Here is a 22625-nt window from a genome sequence, read left to right as displayed (position 1 = left end):
TGGGCGCACGATACGCCCACTTAAAGCTTTGGGGGGGGGGATATTTACACTAAATGAAACGAATAGTTTGGGGGGGGGGGAATTTAGACGAGAGAATTTTTTTTTTAAGTACATGAATAAAAGAAGCAACTGGCAATGCAAGTAAAGTAGCACTATTTCGAACAAGCTAACATGGAAGAGGGAAGTTANTTTTTGTGGGGGGGGGGGATGAATGCGCCCAGGAGCTTGGGGGGTGGGGCCACTGGTTATGTAAAGATTAAAGTGAAGGCAAAAACAGTTCTGTTACATTAAACGTATACATATTGATGCAACCACTTTATGTTTTAATTTCACCGATTCATTAATTCCCCTAAAAATGTCACTTACTTGTTTCCTTCATTAAGTTCTTTAATTGTGTCGGTATATGCCTTTCAGTTTAGAGCATGATTTCGTAGTGTTTCACAGTACTGATTTATTTATTCTTTGCCTTTTTTTTATTCACCTCGCGTGAAGAGCGGGTATTCAGCTAGTGTTAAATAAGCAAAGATTTTTAAAATTAATTTAAAAATAGTTTTAATTAATTTAAAATTAGTTTTAGGCGATTAAAATTTCAACTCTCCTTACATTTAAGAAAAACTTAAGAATACTTTGTTGGAAATAATAATTTATTATTTTTTTTACTAAAGAAAAATCTCAAATACCATGTATGTAGATTTTATTAATATTTATCTTTCTTCCTTTTTTATTATTATTTTTAAATAATTATTTATTATTATTATTATTTGCTTCTTTTAGTGATCACACTGCTTTTTTAAGGGGTTAATCTAATCGAAGAATACTAATCGAAAAATTTGCTCCGGGCCTCTAATCACCTGTACAAGCCATTGACATTTCCATATTTTATTATTACTGCCATTTTATTAACTCGCATTCTTTGTTTGTGACAATGAAATCTTGCGATCAAAATTTCGACCACTTTCCGACTAATTTACTCAAAGTTTCAGCTTCGTGCCTCATTAAAAAGTTTCAGAAGTTTCCTGGTCAGTATAAACTGATAAATCTTGATAAATCAAATTTGTCGTTACTTAAAAAATTTATTTTGAGACTAGCTTGATTTAACTTGAGCTATGCGGTAGATGGCAATATAAATTTCTTGATCATTCATGCAGAATGTATCGCTTCATATAATAGGGAATTTATATATTCCTACCATTTTAAAATAAGCTAATGCATAAATATTTTTTTCTGAAAATTACCATTAAAGCCAACTTTTTAGAAAAAATTCTCTAACGAGGGATAAATTAATTTGCTATGCCAAAGTCACATGATGTACAACATTCAAAATAAGTATTCTTTATAATAAAATAATTAGACTTTTCGGAACTTTCTATGAGAAACAACTGAAATATTTCTATTTTGTTCATTTAAAAAAAAAATTATTGTATCTGATCTTTGAACTTTGGTTGAAAAAAAGAAATTTTAAGAACTGAGCATTTTTGAATGTCTAGTATCACAGACGATACAATAATTTATCAAGTCTTTTATTTACAGACTTTTAAGTTTTTTTTAAATTAATTCTACCTATTTTTTTATAAATATATGAAGTGTAAAACACAATAAATTAATAAATTATTGTTTAAATAAATTAATCTAATGTTTTTAAAGACCAGCTTTTTAAAGATGACTTCGGAAAAAAAAGGAAGAAAAAAAACGATATTTTTTAAAAACCAGCACAAATAATCGGCATACTAATTGCAATCGTTTGGGCAAATATAAGCTCTTTGCTTTGGAACTTAATTAATTAAGAAATATAGAATTGGAATTTTTCTAATTCATCTTTCTTAATTAGTTTAATTAGTACTTTCTTAATTAGTATTGTATGCGATTTATATGTGGTTTATTGTGTAACAGGCTCCTTTAATATGAATTTATATTCTGACTGATATTTTTATCATCTAAATTAATTTAGCAAAGTATGGTAAGTCGTATATTATGATATATTCATGTTCTACATATTACGCGTAACACAATAGCATTTGTTTATATTTACATATTGTAACACATATAGATATGAAGGGGGGAAAAAACGGGTATGAAATACAATATTTTAATCTTCCACCATCGACTGATATTTTGTAATCCATATGATAAAAATTGAATCTAAGATATGATATAAACTCAAGTATTTTAAAGTATTTTTTCTCGAACATTTTTAACTTCGAGTAGTTAAAAATATTTTTACAGAAAAACCTTTCAATTTCTTTATGCAGGTAGTTCTAAAAAAAGAGGGAAATTTGAGATTCAAAGAAAATACAGTTCATAATTGAACAGTTAATTTTAGAGATTCACAAAACGGTGTATGTCAACACTGACATGCTCATGTTATGTTAATTGAACATACTAGTTTCATAATACGTTCGATTAAAACTATTTCCATTTCCTGTTAGTAGATAGAAATCGTAATTATAATATATATTTTTTGTTTTATAAATATATTTATTCATATAAAATAAGAGTAAATGTTAAATGACAAAATCTGTTATACAATAAAATTTGCTTTTTTTGTTGTAAAAATGGCGTTATGAATAAAGATTTCGTAAAAATAAAACACGAATAGAATTAAATAAAATCATAACTATATGTTTATTTATGTTTTATTGCAAACATTATTTGAATTAGTCACATTATATTTTTATTTATATTTAGTCAGACTTTTTTGATATGGAAGAAAAGGGAAGAAATGAAACTAATGATAAAGATCTTCTGTCAAGTTCATTAGAGATTCAGATGACAAAAGTTTTGAGAAAAAATTCCAAAGCAGGAAACGCTATAGATGAAATTTTCAAACCTACCTTTGTCAACTTTCAAAGATTCTGTGACAACGATACGTATGAAAAAAATGTGAGAAAACCACTAAAAGGACAAAATAAATATTTTAGCGAAAATGATCAAGTGCAAAAAACAGATAAATGCTCAAATGCTTTAATTAGTTGTGAAAAATCTCCAACTTCAGTTCATTCGTCTGTAGAACCTGTAGAGTTACGCCGAACTTCCAGAAGAATTGTCCATCGCGTCAAAAAAGATTTCGTTTTAGGTAATTTTATATTCAATAATAAATAAATATGCTCATAGCTTAGTTCTTTTTTTTTTTTTTTTTTTTTTTTTTNTTTTTTTTTTTTTTTTTTTTTTTTTTTTTTTTTTTTTTTTTTTTTTTTTTGTTGCTATTAATAGGAAAAAGCTTGCTGTGAAATGTTCAAATTAAAATCAAAATGTCTAATTTTTATGGTTGTTCGACATCATAGATTTATTATCTAAAATCATTCACATATAAATTTTAAATCCTAATTTTCTCTTATATATCTTAAAATGAATTGCCCACAGCTCAATCTCATTTCCTAGTACCTACATACTCGTTTGCTAGTTCCTTTTCCAAACATACAGGAATCAGATAATGATAATATTGTAGTTGAAGTCCGGAATCTTAGTGAAAATCGACTATCTTAGCTCAGTTTCTCTCTCTTTTCTTCACAGACAAAAATTTATTCAATAATATTTTCCGAATTGTTATTCATGTGTTTCAATGATTTCAACTTACTTACAAGTAATAGAATAAGGGAATTTTTAAGAAAATTTCGTTTGACTATGCTTTATGTATGAAAACGAATATATAATATGGGTTTTCCACAACCATCTCTTACGTTTTTTAAACCCTCATTTGAAGGTGAATTCATAAGACGCTATTTATTAGGAGGACAGATTAATGAGTAAATGAAAATCAAAAGACTTTCTCAAAGTTTCTTGAAGATCATAAATCATTAAATTTATAGATAACGATCTATAAAGTCAATAAAAGCTTGAAAAAATTTAACATATGAAAACCTTTATAGCTTTTACTTCATTTAATTAAGTCAAGAACAATGTTAGAATCATTAACCTCAGTCAAAAGCATTATCATATCATTTTCTTAAGTTATTATCGACAAAAATTTAAAATAATTTTTTTTTTAAATAAAATTGTTTGAAATACATATGTATATTATACATAATATATTTTTAAAATTTTTATCCCTTAAGCAGTGGTCGGCAAAACTGCATTATTTCTGTAGTTAACTGCAACTTTATTACAAAGGTAGTTAACTACAGCGTCAACTTCTTTTTTTTTTTTAAATCAAGTGACTACAAACTACTTCTAAAGAGAATGTAGTCTTCATTCAATACTTTTATAAGACAAACTTTGTTAGAGAATTTAATTTACACCCATGTTCAAAACGGTTTTGAATTTTAACAAGGAATCGGCTTATTTAAACAAGAGTAATTATTATAAAATATATATTATGAGTCATTTTGTTATTCTTAACCATTTTTTATAAATTTTTTCTTTTAACTTTCAACTTTTCATGCCTTTCACGAATGGGATATTTAATTTTAAAAATGTCAGGAAATTATTAAATGTGTGCAAGTTTGTTATGTGTGTAATGCTCTTTTATTTGCTTTAAGAAATAAAACGCATCGAAAATTACGAAGAAAATATTATCCATTCCATTGAAATAACATCAATGTGTTCTGAATGTACAATCGCTTTTGAAGGTGTGGCCAAAGTGCTAAATTGACTTGTATTTATAAAAGCTAGTTTAAATGTTAGTAATACGCAATTCCTGGGTCGGACTGGCCATAGACCTGACAAAACCATCACCCCCTGTGTTCCAGTTTAAAGGTGGGGCAATCTGATCTCATGCCTTTTAGAACAAAAAAATGAAAAATAATAATAATATAGTTTTAAAACATTCTTTGTCCTAATTTGTTTTATTCTTGGAATTGAGAATAAAATATTTATTCAGAATTTTATTTATTGAATAAGCCTGGAGCTATGCAAATGCGCCACAATATAAATAACTATAGGGAACTGCATCTTCCGCCTAACGATGTGCATAAAATTCTGAATATACAAACTTGAGTGTACAAACCGAAGATCCACCGGCAAAAGTTTGAAGTCATAGGGTCTCTTACAAATTATCAGCCCCTTTCTAAAAATGGGAAAAAGGAAAGGAAATATACTTTTGCGTAAAATGATACTTCATCTTCGCAATGATGAATTATGAAACAAAAAACCATACGTTCAATTGCGGCATAATATGCATAAAATTATGAGTTAGCAGGCTTTTGATTGCACAAACCGGAGCTGCAGTAGCAAAATACTTTAAGCCAAGGGACCCTTAAAATCCCCCCCCCTCCCATCTGAAAAGGGAAGGAAAAAAAAAAAAAAAAAAAAAAAAAAAAAAAAAAAAAAAAAAAAAAAAACGGAAAAATACTTCCATGCAAAATGATATTTCAACTTCGCAATAATGAATTATGAAACATAAAATACCTAATATTGCAGCATGATGTGCATTGAATTCAGAGTTAACAAACTTTTGATTATAAAAACCAAGCCCCACCTTCAAAATGTTTGCAACAAAGGGGCCTTTAAAAATTAGCTCCCCTTCCCATGAAAACGGAGGAAGAAACACTTTACCCAAAATGATACTTCAACTTTTAAACAATGAATTGTGAAACAAAAGCATACTTAATAATACGGCTTAATAATGAGCATTAAATTTTGAGTTAACAAGCTTTTGGGTATAAAACCGGGGCCCTACCTGCAAAATGCTTGAAACCAAGGGGATCTTAAAAGTCACCCCCCTAAAATACGGAAGAAGGAAAAAAATCATACTTACTGTTTCGATTATAATATTTATTACGGTATAGTTTAATGACGATTATTAATTTTTGTTTAATATTTTAATATTAAATAGAAATAAAGTTGAATATGTTATAAAATTTACACAGCTTTTTCAAAGCTATTTTAAGAAGAATTGATAAGCTTAAACTCTTTGGTGAAAATATTTGAATTTTGCCTTACTAATTGGCGTGTGCACAATATAGATCGGATGGTTCGCCCCCCCCTCCCCAATTGTTTTTAAGAAAAACTTCAAAGTAAATAAATTTATAATCTTTAATCGAACTTAGTTAAAATGGGTTTAAATCAAAACAATAAATTATTTTGTTGTTCTTCCTTCTTTTCAAACCTTTCCCCACACGTTCGTTTTGGCCAATATCAAGGTAATTAAAGCCTTTTCAAAGAGGAAAGGAAAAAAGAAAGTAAACTGGGGAGTTGTCACTGTGTTGCTTGGAATTCAGGACCCTCTAGGAAATGGCTTATTTGATCAGATCAAATATCAAAAACGTTTAGATCAAACTTGAATGGAAAAAGCATAATGTTTAACAACTGTTATTTAATATTTTTACAGATAGTGGGCCGGGGGACGAAATGGGGCAGTTATTATGGAGACAATTTATATGGAATATGTTGAGGGTCTCACCATTTTTTTAGTTCCACAGATTTTCTTTTTCCTGAACTCATAAATGTATTGGCAATAATGATTTCTCTTGTGCAGCTAAAAATTGTATTTGAGTTGAAAACTGTTTTTAACTTGTTTTCATTTTAAACATTAGTAATATGTTTCGAAATTAGTGCAATATCTCGAAATAATGAAATAAGTTGATCTAAATCAACTTATTTTTGCTAATTTCTAATTGATTATGTAGTGAAAAGTAGTTGCATAAATGCTAATATCTCATAACAATCTATACAATTGAATATTTTTTGCTGATTCGAAAGATCATTAGTTTTATTGGGCTATAATTTGTTTGTTTGTTTTTTAAATTGTTTTCACGAATCAGCTCTTAAAAAGTTGAAATGCACACATTAAAGGAAAATTTATGACATGTATTTTTGTTTAAGGGAATTTAAATATTGACGGAGGAAAAAGGGCGCGTCAGAAAATTTTTGGGTTACCACAGTTGAAGCGACGTTTGAAACTGTTTCGACAGTCTAGGAAACATATATTTTTGAAAAATACATTTTTGGAAAATATATTTTTGGAACGAAAACAAGCCAGTTTTTTTTTATGTATTTTATTGATAATAATTAAATTAAGGATCAACAAAACTAATTTCTAACAATAAATTCTAAAATTAACGGTGTCCACTAAAAAGTAAGGATTTTAAAAGATTTATATATAAAATGTTTAGCTTATTAAGCTATTATGTTTAAAATTTCTTATAAATTATGTAAATCCAGGCACTGAGCGAAATCAATAACGCTTCATTTCCAAAAATTTGAAGACATTTCATTCATTCAAGGGGCCCTAATTCAATTCCCTCCCTTCCTTGGGCGCCAAATCTTCAGTCCAACCCTGCACAATTCTTATTAACACTTAGCAACAAGGGCATTCTTATTACATTCATTGACGGATCCGCGAAGATTTTTATCAATTAGGATTTTTATCAATTAGATTCGGAAAAGAAAATTTGCGTTTCAACCCTATTACTTCACTTAACTATTGTTACAAGTAGTTGCCAGAAATCACTATAAACTACAATTTTTTTTTCGTATCGCCCTACTGACTACACTATCTTTAAAAAAAGTAGCACACTACACCATAAACTACAAAAATTTAGCTATTATAGTACTTCCGTAGTTTCGCTACTCGCAGCGCGTTACTTTCGACCACAGCTCTTAAGTATATGTTTGTCATAAATACATATAAATTGGCAATGTAATATGTTTTTGAGTGAAAAAAGTCAAATTTAAAAATAGTCAAATGAAAACATATAGCTGTTAAGTCAATAGATGAATTTCGGTCTACAATCATTGCCTTATTGAGCTAACTGTAAGATATTTTCTTTCATGTAACGCAAAAGTGAGTATTTTCAAAGTAACCGAAATGCAAATTTTTCTTGATACTCAGGATTTGGATTTCCTTCGTGTCCAGATAGAACCAAAGTTACAACGTTAAAGAGTTAGTTATAATTAATATTGAAGGCTAGACATTTGCTTTGTGGAGAGAATATTTATTACTGATGGTGATCAAATAAAAACATTTTAAATAATATTATTAATAATGATGAATAATATTTCTGTTTTCCAGATTTTCCTAGTATTAAAAAACAAGCCAGACCTAAGACAACTATCCCAGGTAGTTAATCACAGAACTTTGAAAAATCTATTTTAATAAATATTTAATATGTAAAGATTACTTATACCTCATTATCGTTTTTATTATTTTATTAAATAATTTAGGTATTGGATTTAAAGTATTTCATTATTATATTTGACGAAATCGTATCTCGTATATAATTGTTGTTTGAATAAACATAATTATTTTAAAACTTACAGTGCGCCATAAATAAAGAAGAGTTAACACCAAGAATACTTTTTATCTAATGATTGGATTTTACTGCATTAAAAGTAGTTTTTAATGGTTCAAGACCTTAATTATAATAATTAATTGGTGTAGCAGATGTTTTTTAAGTAATGAAATCAGACACAAAAACGTACCCTATATAAACATACCTCTATATACTATTTTTTCGTGAATAGAAACATTTTAATACACAATTTTAAAATGCATTTCTTCTAAGGTTACTTGTTCATTATATTCATAATAATTATTTTTTATTGTTTTATTTAATAAACGTAGAAAAATTTTGAATTGTAAGACATATAAAATTTTACACTTATTAAAATAATGAAATTTCAAATGGCGGTAGAATATTTCTTGAGAAATACGACTTTTTTAAAAATTAAATAAACTCAGAAGCTGTTTGACCGATTTCGTACAAATTTTGTATTTTGTCATCTAAATTACATACTTTAAAATGAGATTAAAAATTTCTATATCATACAATAATCAGTAGATAAAATAGTAAGAAATAATAAATAATTATTTAAAAAAAAATTTTTTGCATGCTTGGTTAATTCTTTGGATAAAAAAATTTTATTACTGTCTGTGAAAATTTTTTGTTCGCCTAGAAAATTCTCGAGACATAGCGAAATACGCAAAAAGTAAAATTATCATTAAGATAATACAGCTTACCCACCCCTTACATTGAGTATCAAAATTCCGAATGTCCGAGTGTCGAAAAGGCATGTTTATTCAGAGAAAGTACGTTTTTGCGTTAAAAATTTTTTTTCACTTAAAATATCGTCTGCACTAAATTAACATATTTTAAGCTAGTCCCACAAACCATTAAGATTGATTCATAATGTGTGAAAATCCGATCATGAGATCAAAAGTTACTCAGGGTGTGCCTTTTTTTATTTTGCGCTCTATTCCTGATTCGTGAAACCGAATTAAAATATTCAAACTATAAAAGAATAATTAAACATAAATCGTCATTTTTGCGAGAAAATTATTGAAAAACAGTAGTGTCATCTGTTGTGATTTAGGAGCATAATGTGATTAGAAATGTAAAAAAAAAATAATATTTATGTTTTATTGAACACAGAACACAAAGACAGTATAAGAGTGTTCTCACAATTAAACCTGGGGACTCACTGCATACAAGTTATTATGAAATCAAGGCTATTAAAGTTTAAAGCAGTCTCATCGCCATCGAAATAACTGCCTCTGTTTCTATGCTTGATTTGAGAGTAATCCGTTGCATTCTAAGAAATGAAAGTTTACACACACAATTTTGAATTTCTATATATAGTGCGTACTTATTCTACTATGTTGGCCAATTTTACTCAAATTTTGGATTTTATAATTTTAAATTATATAGTTTTAAAATTATATAGTTTTTAAAGTTATTTATATAAATCTGTATACTTTACATAGCAAATTGTTTTCGAACTGTAATAAATTAAATAATAAAAAGATTGTAAATAATTATAAGAAAAAATTAACATGATATTATCTTCAAAAATAATTTTTATAAATACAGAATGTTTTTGTTTTTTTAATCACTTAAATAGTTGTAGAGATAATATGAAGTAAGCAAAATTTCGTTATTCAAAGCTAAGTTTTGACTCAACTATTCCGACAATTTTATTTCCGAGTTGCGGCGTCCCCTCTCCACTCCTCATGTTTTGAGGGCTAAGAATCAAGAAAATTTTTATTTTCGCTGCGAAAGTATGTTATTGTGTCTGATTTCGTAACTTTAAACAGTGTGAATTAAATAGCATATTTAAGCTTAGACCTTTGAACTGTTAAGATTAAGTTCTAATATTCAAAAATTGGCATTTTAGTAAGTGCAAATCTGATCCTTACATTAAAAGTCATTTAGTAGGTATTTTATTTTGCGTACTGTACACTTGGAGGCCGCTTCGTAAGAAAAGTATAGTCCATTCAATTACGATTCATTACAATTCTGTAACAAAAGTTAGATAGGTTGGGATTTTTTTTGAACACCAATTTTTACATAAAAATATTCAAAAAAAATTTACTTCAATCACTTTTCATTACAGTCATTTCATTTTACCATTAACTACCGAGTTACCCTAAAGTAGAAATATTTTCAACAAAATATACAGAAAACAGAATTAATGTACAACAGATCATTAAACAGAAAACATTAATGTTATAGATTTTAAAAAGGTTTTAACCTTCTAAAAAATTTTTCCCGTTTTATTTAATTGACGAACAAAAAGCCTTTATCTACCATGACAAAATTTTAACTTGTTTTTAAATAAAAATATAAAAAGTTCTTACATAATATATAAATTTATTTTTATGAAAATAAAATCAAAATTTCCCCATCTAAAATCCAACAAATATACATAGGCTACAAATTTATTATATTAATATTACCATTTGACCTATCTGCGGTTAAATTATAAAAAATGGTCATGTTCGAATGTTCGTCAAATGTTTAAGTAGACACACAAAAACAAAAAAAAAAAGGAAAGGGGATAAATCAAATGGATTTTGAATTTCTAATCCTCTAATAGAGTTAACATCCGTGCTCTATCTTAACATTATCAAATCAAAATCCCTATTACTGGATTAAAAAAAATATTTCAAAATTATTGAAAACAAATGGTTGTTGTGATAATTGAAAATTCTTCTTATAATGCAATCGTTTTATTGGTAGGATACCTGGGAAAAAAGAAAGAAAAAGAAGTTCGAAGACCTGGTAGACCTAGAAAAAATCCAGAGGCAAAACTTTCAAAATTAGGTGATTGTTTTTCTTACAGAATATATTAATAGATGCTAATGTTTTTTGTTGTGTGTTATCCATCACATAGCAAAATAGCCAATATCAGTTTATTCAATAATAATTTATATTCTAAACAAAATACACCAATGAGATGTTTATCGAAAAATATCACCAATGAGATGTTTATCAATATTTAGTGCGTATCAATGGAGCAACTTCTTTTTTCACGGTGAATGACATAGTGATGATACAGGGTTAGCCTAAATTATTTATTCAGATTCGATGGAACGATACAAATACTCACCAAGTTTCTGGTATGCATACAACAAACGTTCAATGTGTGCAATGTCTTTTGGGCTTAATTTTCTTTTGGATGACTTAATTTTGATGGCTTAATATCTTTGCTAAAGTTTGAAATAATCCCTTGAAAAATTCCCATTTAAATAAGTAACCCTTATATTGAGCATTGAGTGAATGTGAAATATTATACGAAAAAGTTATTCAGTTGTGGGTTTTTTCTTTTTATTTAATTTAAGCTATAGATGATTTGAACGTTAAAAACGGTGAAGGTAAAAAAAATAGGGGGAATTCAAACTCCAAATTAACAAAAAGACATTCGATGTCCGTGTTCATCAGCATTCCAACATACGAGAAGCCATCAGTTTTTGTTTATAAAACTTTTAAAATTCTTTCGTTACTCTTGACACCAACCCCGCGCGAAGTTAAGCGCGAGCTTATAAAATGTAGGTCTCGAGAGAGATTAATTTAATACAACAATGGATAAATGATTATTATTTAAACAAAAAGATGAAGAAAAAAATTTTTTGGAAAAAGAACTTAGGATTTCAGTAATTTTTCAAAAAATCGGAATTTCGAAAAAAATTCACATTAAGTTCTTAAATAATAATGGCTCTTTCAGCACCTCAAAATTCAATTCGGTATTTATAATTGCACTAGACCGGCCCAAATTATATTTTTTACACGCTTAACAGATGATAATTCTCGAACTTTTTATAGAATCTTACACTTATTTTATTTTTTATTCCATCGTACTCTCTGTGAATTTTCTAAACACTTTCGTAACTCTTACAGCAAACTAGTTTTTGCGCAGCATTATAAAATGTAACATAAGGCGAAAAAAGTGAGAAAAAATCCGTAAACAGAAAGCACTTAAAATTACCATATTTTTCGAATAAATTAACATTTTAAAAAAGTTCGAGTTCAGTTCATAGTCAAAAATAGTCCTTTTAACAATTCAAATTTCAAATCTGTAGCTTTATTCCTCTGGCCTTCAAAATGGCACGTGTTGTATTTTGACTATAAGTTTAACAGTTAATAATTCTATAACCAATAATAACTGGCTAATTTTTTTCATTTCATTGTGCTCCCTTTACATTTTTCTACTCACATTCATAATTTAAAATTTTGAAGTTTTATAGATTTTGCACAACAAAATAAAATGGAATGTTAATTTGAACACCCAAAATGCCGGAGACGCTTACGATTTTTTCCGTATAGAGAGATTTCCCCCACTCTCCAGGAATTGCAGTATAAATTTAAAAAAATAATCATAAATAAATAAATAAGGAGAAGAAAAGAATACTATAAAAATTAATTAATATACTTAAGTATTTTATGCGGATATTTTATTGTCAGCCAGAAATATTTGTTCAAATAAACTATTGTTCCTTACAAAAGTAACAATTTATGTTTGTAATGCATATAAGCAGAGGATCTCGAAAACAGCCTATGACTCTAAAATAGGAAAGTCTATCTCTGAATGAATTTATTTCACTTATTAATCCCAAAATTGGTCCCTCTTAATCCTATTTCCAACTTCCATTACTATTTTCCAATCCTGATTTCTATTTTAGATGAACATGGAAGTACGACATCGACACTTTCTCCGAATAATGCAGTTTCTTCTGCATTTAGCCCGCAATTCCAAAGCTATCTGCAAACTTCATATTATCCAAAGTCAAGCAGCAGAGAAATTAAAAACTTCAGCTTTAAGGATCAGGATCCGTTCATATACTCTTCTCATAAAGTTGACGACTTGAACATCAAAACATCGAAAATACCAGCAATACATCAAGGTTTTAATGACAATCAGCTGGCAACTTCTTCGAAGCCAACTGTTATTTATTTTAAATTTCCAAAAAATTGCACAAAAGTTTCTTCTTCAAGAAAATCAAAGCATCGAAATGTTAGAGAAGACATTTCGAATTCTCAGATTACTAGTTACGAACAATATCGAGAAACAACTGATAAAATTTATTTACAACAAAAGTATGGAATGATTGATATGGTCCTCGTGGATTACTTTTACAGTAAGTATAAAGAGATAGTTTAATTTCGTATAAGACATTTACATTTTAAATGAAGTCAATATTACTGTCAGGCATAATTTTTAAGAATTATATCTTCGAAAACATAGGTAATAATTTTTTTTAAATTTACAAATGAGATTGCAAACGTACTATGAAATAAAAATTTACAAAATTAAATTCAAAATTTTTACAACATGTCTAAAGATTCACTCTTAAAATTGCGAATTCTTAATCAATATCAAAGTTAAAACAACGTGTATAAAGAGTACAAATAATTCACAGTAAGATTAACACATATACACTTTATTATGGTACAATGGGGTAAAGCTATGGAAACACGAGGGAAAAAAGTAATTTTCTTAATAGAGTAAAAAAAGTTGAATAGTTCCTTAAAAGTGATTGAGAGAATAATTTAATCGTTTGCTAAAATAAAAACTGTGCATATTAATTGCTACATCTCTCTATATAGTGTTGTTTTGATGAAATTGAAACGTTACGCTTTAGAGTTGGAAGAATACTTTAGCTCATTAGCACACAAGAGCGAAGCGATTATACTGAGCCAAATAAAACAGTTATGACGTATACACACTGTAACGAAATAAATAAAGATTGGGAAAAACAAAATAGAAAGAAAAAAAAAACATAATAACTAGGATGATGAGAACCAGTATTTACATGAAGAAGATAAGCTCATTTGAGGCCATCAAGTTTAAACCTACAACAATTACTTGTCGTATAAGTGGTACAAGGTTCATAGATTACAAAAAGGTAACTTCTAAATTTGGTTATTTCAATAAAAGGCAAAATAGCTCATGATGCAAAGGGCGAGGGGGGGGGTGATTGAAGAAAATATTTAATTAAATTCAAATTTCTTTCAAAGTAATTAACGACATTATTTACATTCATTCCCTCAAATTTATTGCAAAATATAAAATTTATATTACATTAGAATAATTATTATTTTAACTATTAGGTATAAGTCAAGGAAATATCCAGCAAGCTGATCTGCTGTTAAGAAGATACATGTACCGAGAACTAGAACTGCTGCCTTGTGATTTTGTTTATCCTTTCTCAAAGACTCAACATTTGGTAAATCATACTTGGTCATTCATTTCTGTATTTTCCTCTTTTTTATTTTATTTATTTATTTTTACTTAATTTTTTGATGAAAAAAATTATTGCATGAATTCAAAACGTTGATTTAATACAATTTGTGTTATATCAATCATCTTTTCAAACTAATGAAATTTACAATATTTCAAATATATTTTTAAATTTATAAAACTTTTATCGATTACAAGCAATAAATTGTAATCGCGGTTACAAGTTATCATGGTTATATAGTATAAAAATCCGTGATTGCAAATATTCAGAATTTACTTTGTGTAATCTTAACAATATTATTACATGTAATCTTAACAAGGAACAATTGCTGGTAATTATGATGACAAGAATTAAAATCTATAATTTCAAATAATCCTAATCATAAGTAATTGTGATTACAAATAATCGTAAGTGATTATGATTATGAATAATAATAGTTGATAACAACATCGTAATCTAACTATTACAAGTTATCCTGAATATAAGTAATTATATTATTGGATTCAGTATGACTATAAGTAATCAATTTTAAATAATCTTGATTACATTGTAATCGGATTATATAAATTGTATCATTTATAATAATGTCTTAATGTTATGCCTAAATGAATTCTAGTGTTTAATTTTACAAGTTGTGTTTCTATTAGCGGGGGGGAAAAAGAGCGTTACTCTTAAGTAATCTAAAGTTTTATTGTTCAGTAATAAAGATAGCTTCAAAAAATTAAAATTGTGGCAAACTGTTCATTACCCTTTTCACAGTAAGTAGTAAAACGTTGCAAGATTTATAAAAAAAAAGAGCCGTGGGAGGTGACCCAGGCTGGCAGGTATCTCCAGAGCCGTGATGGCTCAGGGGATAGCCTTCCAATGAGGTGAACTAGGTTCGATTCCCAACTATGGCTGGTTGATACGAATTCCGCATCTGGCTTGCACCGACCACAATGCTGACGTAAAATATCCTCAGAGTTAGACGGATCGTGGGCTTGAATCCGCTTTAGGGATAGCCGTAGGAGATTTTCATGATTTTACTCTCGAAATGCGGGTTAGTTCCATAAAAAAAGTCGTCCATGAAGGCTAGTTCAAAATTATAAAGCTACGTAGTAGAACATTGATAGTCATAAACTCAAAATTTGGTCGGCTATTCAATTTCGATCTTAAAATAAAGTAATTTTTTTTAATAAGTACTATTTTTAATTGTACTGTTCGTGAACAAAACCTTTATAACGCCTAATCTAAACTATTTATTCTATTGACTCGGGGTTTGGCGCATTCACTTCAGGTTGGAAAGCATACATTAGAAACTTATTTTACTTGTAGCAATGTTAGGCGCTTAAATAAGTACTTGTCGAAAATACGACAACTTTTTGCATAAAAATCGTATAACAAAATAAAACTCAGCCGGTGGTGACTAATCGAAATCCGAATTTCACAATTAGCGCGTAGAATTTAAATGAAATCGGTCAAATAATTTCTCAGTTAACAAATTTAAAAAAGTCGTGAATTTGATTTTTCAAGAATTATTCGGCTGATTAAATTTAAATTTTTTTGTTTCGTCATTTAAAATTATATAGATTACAAAATACTCTAAAAAAGTGCATAAATTACAATCGAAAAACTCTCGACAATTATTAAATAAAATATTAAATCATTTAAATTGTTTGCATGCTTGGATAAACGAAATTGTGGCAAAAAACGTTTGATTCGTTTAAAGCTTGTCAAAATATAGGGAAATATAGCAAAAATTTCGACCGTTCTTCTGACTTTCAAATTGCCACTATAAATATTAAAAATGCGACTTTTCCAAAATTCGATTTATCAGGAACTATACGACCAATTTTGCTCAAATTTTGTATTTTGCTATTTAAAATTGTATTCTTTAAAAAGATGTAAAAAGTTGTATATTTTACAATTCAAAAGTTTTTCGACTAATAAATAATAAAAATAAATAAGATAATAAATATGTACTAAAAGTTATAATTTGAATCGAATAATCTTTGAACAAACGAATTTTATAATTGTGTGCAGAATTTTTTCAATTTGCTTAAAAGGTTCTCGAAATATGGTGAAATACGCAAAAAGTAAAATTTACACCTGAATTATTACCTGGCCACAGTATACAGACTATATTTCCCACATTGTGACTAAAACCCTATATTTTGGGGGTTAGAAATCCGAAACTGACGGGAAAAGGGTACGTTTATTTAGAGAAAGTACGTTTTTGTGTCTGATCTCGTAACTTAAAATAGCGATTGCATTAATTAATTAGCGTAATTAAGGTCACCCACTTGAACTATTAAGATTGAATCCTACAATGTGAAGATCCAATCATTACATCAAAAGTTATTCAGGGTGGTCCGTTTATTTATTTATTTATTTATTTTTATTTATTTTTTATATATATTTATTTATTTCTTGCGCTCTGTACAGGAAGTACAATGGAATAACAAAAAAATTAACATTCGATATTCAGTTCGATCATGGCAAACTGTTAAATTTGCTGGAAAAAATATTATTCGGGTACAAGCCGCTGGAGTGCAACTACAAATTTGAGATGCACTATACTGAGAAGGCCATATTTGTTTAAAAAGTTGTCACAACATTTTTTTCGAAATTCTAATTTGTTCGAAAATTATTGTAATTTTAATTATTTTCTTTCATGACAATGTTTTATTTTTTTAAAATTAATTTATTTTTTGCTTTACGTTACATTTTGTTTTTTTACGAAAAATCTATTAGACTTAGAAATTTGAAATTACGAATAACGTGAGTACGACGAAATAATAATGATGGGAAAAAAATTAATAAGATTCGACATTTAGTTCGAGAATTATCAAGTGTTAGACTTTTTTTTTTTGCTTTAAACATTTACTATTTATTTCTTTTTAGTTTACTATTTAGTTTACTATTTAGATTACTATTAGTTTTACTATTTATTTCTAGATTTTTATTTCTTTGTTCGGTTAGGTCGCGCTCGAGTAGATGTCAATCAAAAGCAGCAAGTAACAAAAATTAGACAAAGAAAGAGGGAGAGGGAGAACATGTTGCCAGATATAAATCTTAACATTTATATTGGACATTTTAAAAACAATTAAAAATGAAAATAAAAACTTATTTAAATGCAATAAAAACAATTTCCTGATTGAATTGTTATAAGTTTCGTCAATAAGAAATAGAATTATCATCAGCTTCTCATTCATTTCTTTTTTATAAGTCCCACTATCTGTATTCCTTAGCACATATGAATATTTTTCAAATCTAGGCAAATGACTATTTTATTAAGATTTACTTATTAACAGAGTGTTCTTAAATATTTTAAAAAGCAAAATATTCTGAGTTTTCGTGGAAAATATTAATATCTAAGAAGGAAAAAAAAATGAGAAGTAATTACGAGGATTTGCAAGCGGAGCGAGAATGGGGTGAAGCTTTCTAGATTTAAAAAAATTTAATTTTCGAAAAAGATAATTAGTATCTTAAAGGTAATTTTATTTATGAAGAATCTGCGGCACTAATTAAGATTATTTTAATTTAATGCAATTACAAATTAGTTTACATAAGTAACAATGACTATTTGCTTGATTAAAAACTTCTTTCGCTTAAAAAATATACAAATTGGAAACAGCAGTCGACGTGTTTCAAGCGCTCAAAAACAGGCGCTCATTTTCAAGGCTTGCCAGACGTGAATGAGAAGAAACAAAAGTGATTTGAAATGAAAACGTCAAGTTTCTGACGAAAAAAGAAAAACTGAAGGTGAAAAACCAATGATTATATTCTGAAGCGAATCTATTTCTTAATCGAGTAATATTTTACCTCTTTAGTTTCTTGAAATTAATTATTTAATTTATTTGTGACTATTTGTTTTGTTAGGGGGAAAACAATGAAGACATCCGTAATACGTGGAGTAATGGAGTGCTTCCTGAATCGGGTAAGTCCTTAATTTTCTGAGCTATGGATCTTTCTTATTAACAGGAAAATTAAAAATATTTCAAAGAATAATTATCAAACTTGCTGTGTCCTAAAAAAAACTTGCATTTTGTCTAACTTTTTTAAATTTTTTTTATTTTTATTTTCAATAAAAATTTTAATTACGTAAGTTATTTCAGTAATCGAATTTGTTCCTTATTGCTCTTATTATTAAGCGTATAGTCTTAAAAATTGTCCTTACGTTGCTGAGATAATAGATATGTAGCAGAACAACCAATGAGTGAGCACGCGTATACGTCGATAAACTAATGTTAAATTATCTAAAAAATTTGAGATAAAGATTATGAACAGCTTTAGGTTTGTCCGATATTTCGCTTTGAGAAAATAAAAATAGCAAAACTAAATAAAATATTGAATATTATTTTGTGTAAACACTTAGTTAAAAGTTAGGTTCGTTAATTATTAAAATTAATTAATTCGGTTTCTTTTATTTGAATCAGATTATTAAGTTCAAATCCTCAATAAAAATAAACGTTCTTTTTCAGTACATCAGGATAACATTGTCCTACCAACTACTATATGGGAGTACTAGTTAAAATAACTTTTGATAATTCTGACAAGCAAAAATGCGGTATATTTTAGAAGGTGAGATCTACCGCCGTTTCTATTCATTTCAACCGAACCTTGAATTGAACCTACAGCAGGTTTATTGCTACGAGCAATTTAGGTGTATGCTTAATTATAACAGTTTTTAGGACTTAAACAAAAAATAGTAGCCAAACAAATTGCAATTTTTATTGCAAAAAAGATCGAGTTTTTCTTTTCTTTTTACATGTTAAATTTGGTTTTATAAGGGATTTTAACTATAAAAAAATCAGTAAGTTATTTGCGAATTTATTTTGGTGTGACCGATACTGTATGCTATGTAAATAATGTTTTTTCTTTCTTTTTTTTCTAAGGGCACACTCATTTTAAACGACAATATTTCTATGATTCAATAGTGTTTACTTCAAGTATAATAACTTATCCATTTAACATAGCACTGTCATTTACGTAATGTCTGCAACGTGACGTAATTAAATCACTGACATTTTAAAAATAACTGAATTCAGTTATTACCAGATATACAGCAATGTTAACATTGCTGTATATCTGAAAAATCTGAAGGGGCCACACTGGCCCTTTCCTGATTGTTTGTGCGTTGATCAACTAGACATCCAAAATCTTAAAATATAATCATAATTAATGTAGCAAAAAATGTTTTAGGGATTTGGTCATCAAAATTCTTCTGTATTTTATTTCTTTTGATTAATGAAAATATTTTATTAAACGGAACAATGGCGTTTCAAATGTTATATGTCAGTCTCTTAGATATCTGAGTTTCCTTCTCTCTATAAATAATAATTGAAGATATGTTGAAAATACCTAAGGAGCCACTATGGTATCTCCCGTCATAGGCATAAGGTTTTATACATACATCCCTAACATATACACTAGCGCATGGATGATTAAATAGGCATTACATTAAATCAAATTATTAAAAGTCAGAAATACTCAGTACTTTTAGAAAGTTATTCTTTAAATTATAGAACAATTAAAAAAACGAGAGGGGCCAAAATGGAGTCAGCCGTTTTTCTAGTGTTTATTTATAAAATTATAGCTCTGCAAAAGTAAATACTGATGTTTGCTTATACAGTATCTTTGTTAGCCCTAATTACTAATTAAGAGGCCGGGATAGCCTGGTTGGTAGGACACTGGGCCCATGTCCAAGAGGTTGTGGGTTCGATCCTCGCCAGCCGAAGACTCCCCGTGTAGTAAATGGTGACTGATGCACGTTAAATCTGTCGAGTCTCAAAGTCCTCCATGTTCCCATAACAAATCATACCTCTGGGGGTACTGATTCAGGAGTTTCCTTGTCTTCTGGATTGGTTCAAAATTACAAGGCTATGGAGTTGAACATTAGTAGTCGTAAACCCAAAATTGGGTCTGCTGTTCAACGACGGTTATATAATAAAATAAAAAATTACTAATTAAGAAGTTTCTAAAACTATAACATTTTGTTTCCTTTATCTAATAATTTAACTAGTTTTTATTTTTACATCTTTAATTTACTTAACTTCTAATTCATAAAATTTATGATATAGATATCCAATAATTTCTAACCTAAGAAAAACTTGATTGTGATGCTTTGATCTCCAGTAAAAATTGACATTGATACTTTCAATGGGCTAAAAGTGAAATGTCAAGTTTTGAGAAAAGTGAAAAAAAGAAGAGTGAATTAAAAGAAAAAGAGAGAAAAACTATGGAAATTAATAAGTTCTATTTACTGCGCATAAGCTGCAAGTATATAAAACTCGTAAAATAGTTAAAAACATAAAGAAAACATGGAAAATAAATATAATAAAGATTAATGAAAAGAGAAGAAAAATTATTAGAATAAAATATTTTTAAAAAATAGTTAAAAAAATTTATTTTAAAAAATTATAGAATAGCCGGGAAAAAAATATTGAAAAGATATAATCTCGTCATCAGCTTACACGATTATATCCGCAAAAAGGAATGCTTTCTTCTCACACGATTATATCCGCACGAAAAGAAGCGCTTTCTAAAAATCTCTCTATTTACGTTTCTAATCTCTATTTGCATTTTTGCTTTCATATTTTGTAATCTGGCAGGTTTATTACGAAAATATTTTAAATCATTCTTGAAAGATTCTGGTATGAGTAAGTTAATTTGAATTCGATACTCGCTTTATAGATTACGTTTAGTGTTCTGTTCATTTCATACATTTTATTTTCTGTTTTTTTGTCGATATGTGTTATTTCGTATATTTTTTACTTAAAGAAACTATTTTCGTTTTAATTTTTTGAGTGCTCCTCGCATTACTGTATTGATATATTTTACTTAGGCTATTTCTTATACAATATTAGAAAGCATTTTTTCTCTGCGGATACAATCGTGTGAGCTGAGGACGAGATTATATATTTTCCTTATTTTGTTTTCTGGATTTTTAATAATTTTTTTTTAAACAAAAAATTTTTTGAAAATATTATAATTATATATATTTAATAATTTTCCTTCTCTTTTCATTAATCTTTATTATATTATTTTCCATGTTTTTAACTATATATGACATTTTGTCCTTTTCTCTTCTAAAATAGTACTTTCAAAAATGGTGACGTACGCATTATGTTTGGTTTGTACTAGCCTAAAAATCAAGACAAAATCACTCTAGTTAATGACGCTTGAAAATGTGCTAGTACTGCTTTAGATGATTTTCTTCTACTGTTGGATAGGTAATAATAATATAGTGTAATAATCCTGCTCAAGTAGTTATTATCCCTTTTCCAACTCAATATAAAATATAACTATAACAACTCAAATATTTGGTGACATATTATAAAATAAATATTTTGTTGGAAATATGTAAAGACACATGAAATTTCCTAAAGGATTTTATAATTCTTATATTTCAGATTCACCAGTATTCATCGAAATCGATACTTTAAATCGTCAAGTGATTGTTGACTCCATACGAATTTTATATGATGAGGAATCAGTTTTAGAATATTAGTAAGAAAGCAGATAGTACACGAGTAAGGAGTGCAAAACTTTTAGCTTCATTATTCTAACTCAAAATATATAATTATTATTCTATTAAAATATGTTAAAAAAAATTGGTCTTTATTTGTGACTCTCTTATGATTATTTCTTTGATTTATCGTTCCAACATAAAAAAAAAATTTAAAGCATTTTTTATCAATAACTGCAATTTAATAAACTTAAGGGCACAATGTGAAGAAAAAAAAACTATAAAGTATAAAATTTTTAAGAAAGTAATTTTACATGCCGAATAGAAAAACGGTCCAATAGTTTCTGAGAAATCGAATTTTAACTGTTCGAATTTTTTATAATTCGATTTCTCAGGTAATATTCGATCGATTTCGTTCAAATTTTGGAAATTGAATAATCTTATTAATTTAAAATCACATAAACCACCATATGAGTTCTGGACATTTCCATCTCTGTGGTGAGATAAGATAGAAAACTTATCCCAATGCTCCATTATGCATGCAGGCACTAAAAACTTTTGACCTTTAAAATCAGTGATAGAGCTATTAAAATTTTAAAGCCTTTTTCCCCATATTATTATCTAGAAAGATTAAAAAATAACGAAATCGAATTATCTTTTGCCTTCTGGACGGAAACATAAGCATAAATTCTACATCACATAAAAATGAAACGAACGGACGAAAAATGAAACGAATGAAATGAACGAAATTTTCATTAATTTACAACAAAATAATTTTCA

General features: G+C 27.9%; 1 protein-coding gene across 2 annotated transcripts; it reads left to right on the top strand.

Moving 5' to 3' along the window:
- The first annotated feature begins 1746 nt into the window (after positions 1–1746).
- On the top strand, positions 1747–22050 carry LOC107437067 (uncharacterized). 2 transcript variants are annotated; one of them, XM_043039331.2, is made up of 8 exons: positions 1748–1957; positions 2686–3073; positions 7949–7996; positions 10896–10979; positions 12836–13291; positions 14265–14380; positions 18257–18314; positions 21790–22048. In XM_043039331.2, exons 1-8 carry the CDS (start codon positions 1955–1957, stop codon positions 21885–21887), a joined length of 1251 nt encoding a protein of 416 aa, XP_042895265.2. In that variant the 5' UTR covers positions 1748–1954; the 3' UTR covers positions 21888–22048. The 2 variants fall into 2 exon arrangements, with proteins under 2 accessions (XP_071038122.1, XP_042895265.2); XM_071182021.1 differs by lacking the exons at positions 7949–7996; positions 10896–10979 and having other exon boundaries at positions 1747–1957; positions 21790–22050.
- Positions 22051–22625: the final 575 nt, after the last annotated feature.

The sequence above is a fragment of the Parasteatoda tepidariorum genome, chromosome 1 (genome assembly GCF_043381705.1).
Source record: "Parasteatoda tepidariorum isolate YZ-2023 chromosome 1, CAS_Ptep_4.0, whole genome shotgun sequence".
NCBI lineage: Eukaryota > Metazoa > Arthropoda > Arachnida > Araneae > Theridiidae > Parasteatoda > Parasteatoda tepidariorum.
This window is presented reverse-complemented; position numbering and strand designations above follow the sequence as displayed.

Coding starts and splice junctions, on each gene's coding strand:
- LOC107437067 (XM_043039331.2), top strand. Junction 7,997..10,895: donor ACCTAAGACAACTATCCCAG/GTAGTTAATCAC, acceptor TTTTATTGGTAG/GATACCTGGGAAAAAAGAAA. Junction 13,292..14,264: donor CCTCGTGGATTACTTTTACA/GTAAGTATAAAG, acceptor TTTAACTATTAG/GTATAAGTCAAGGAAATATC.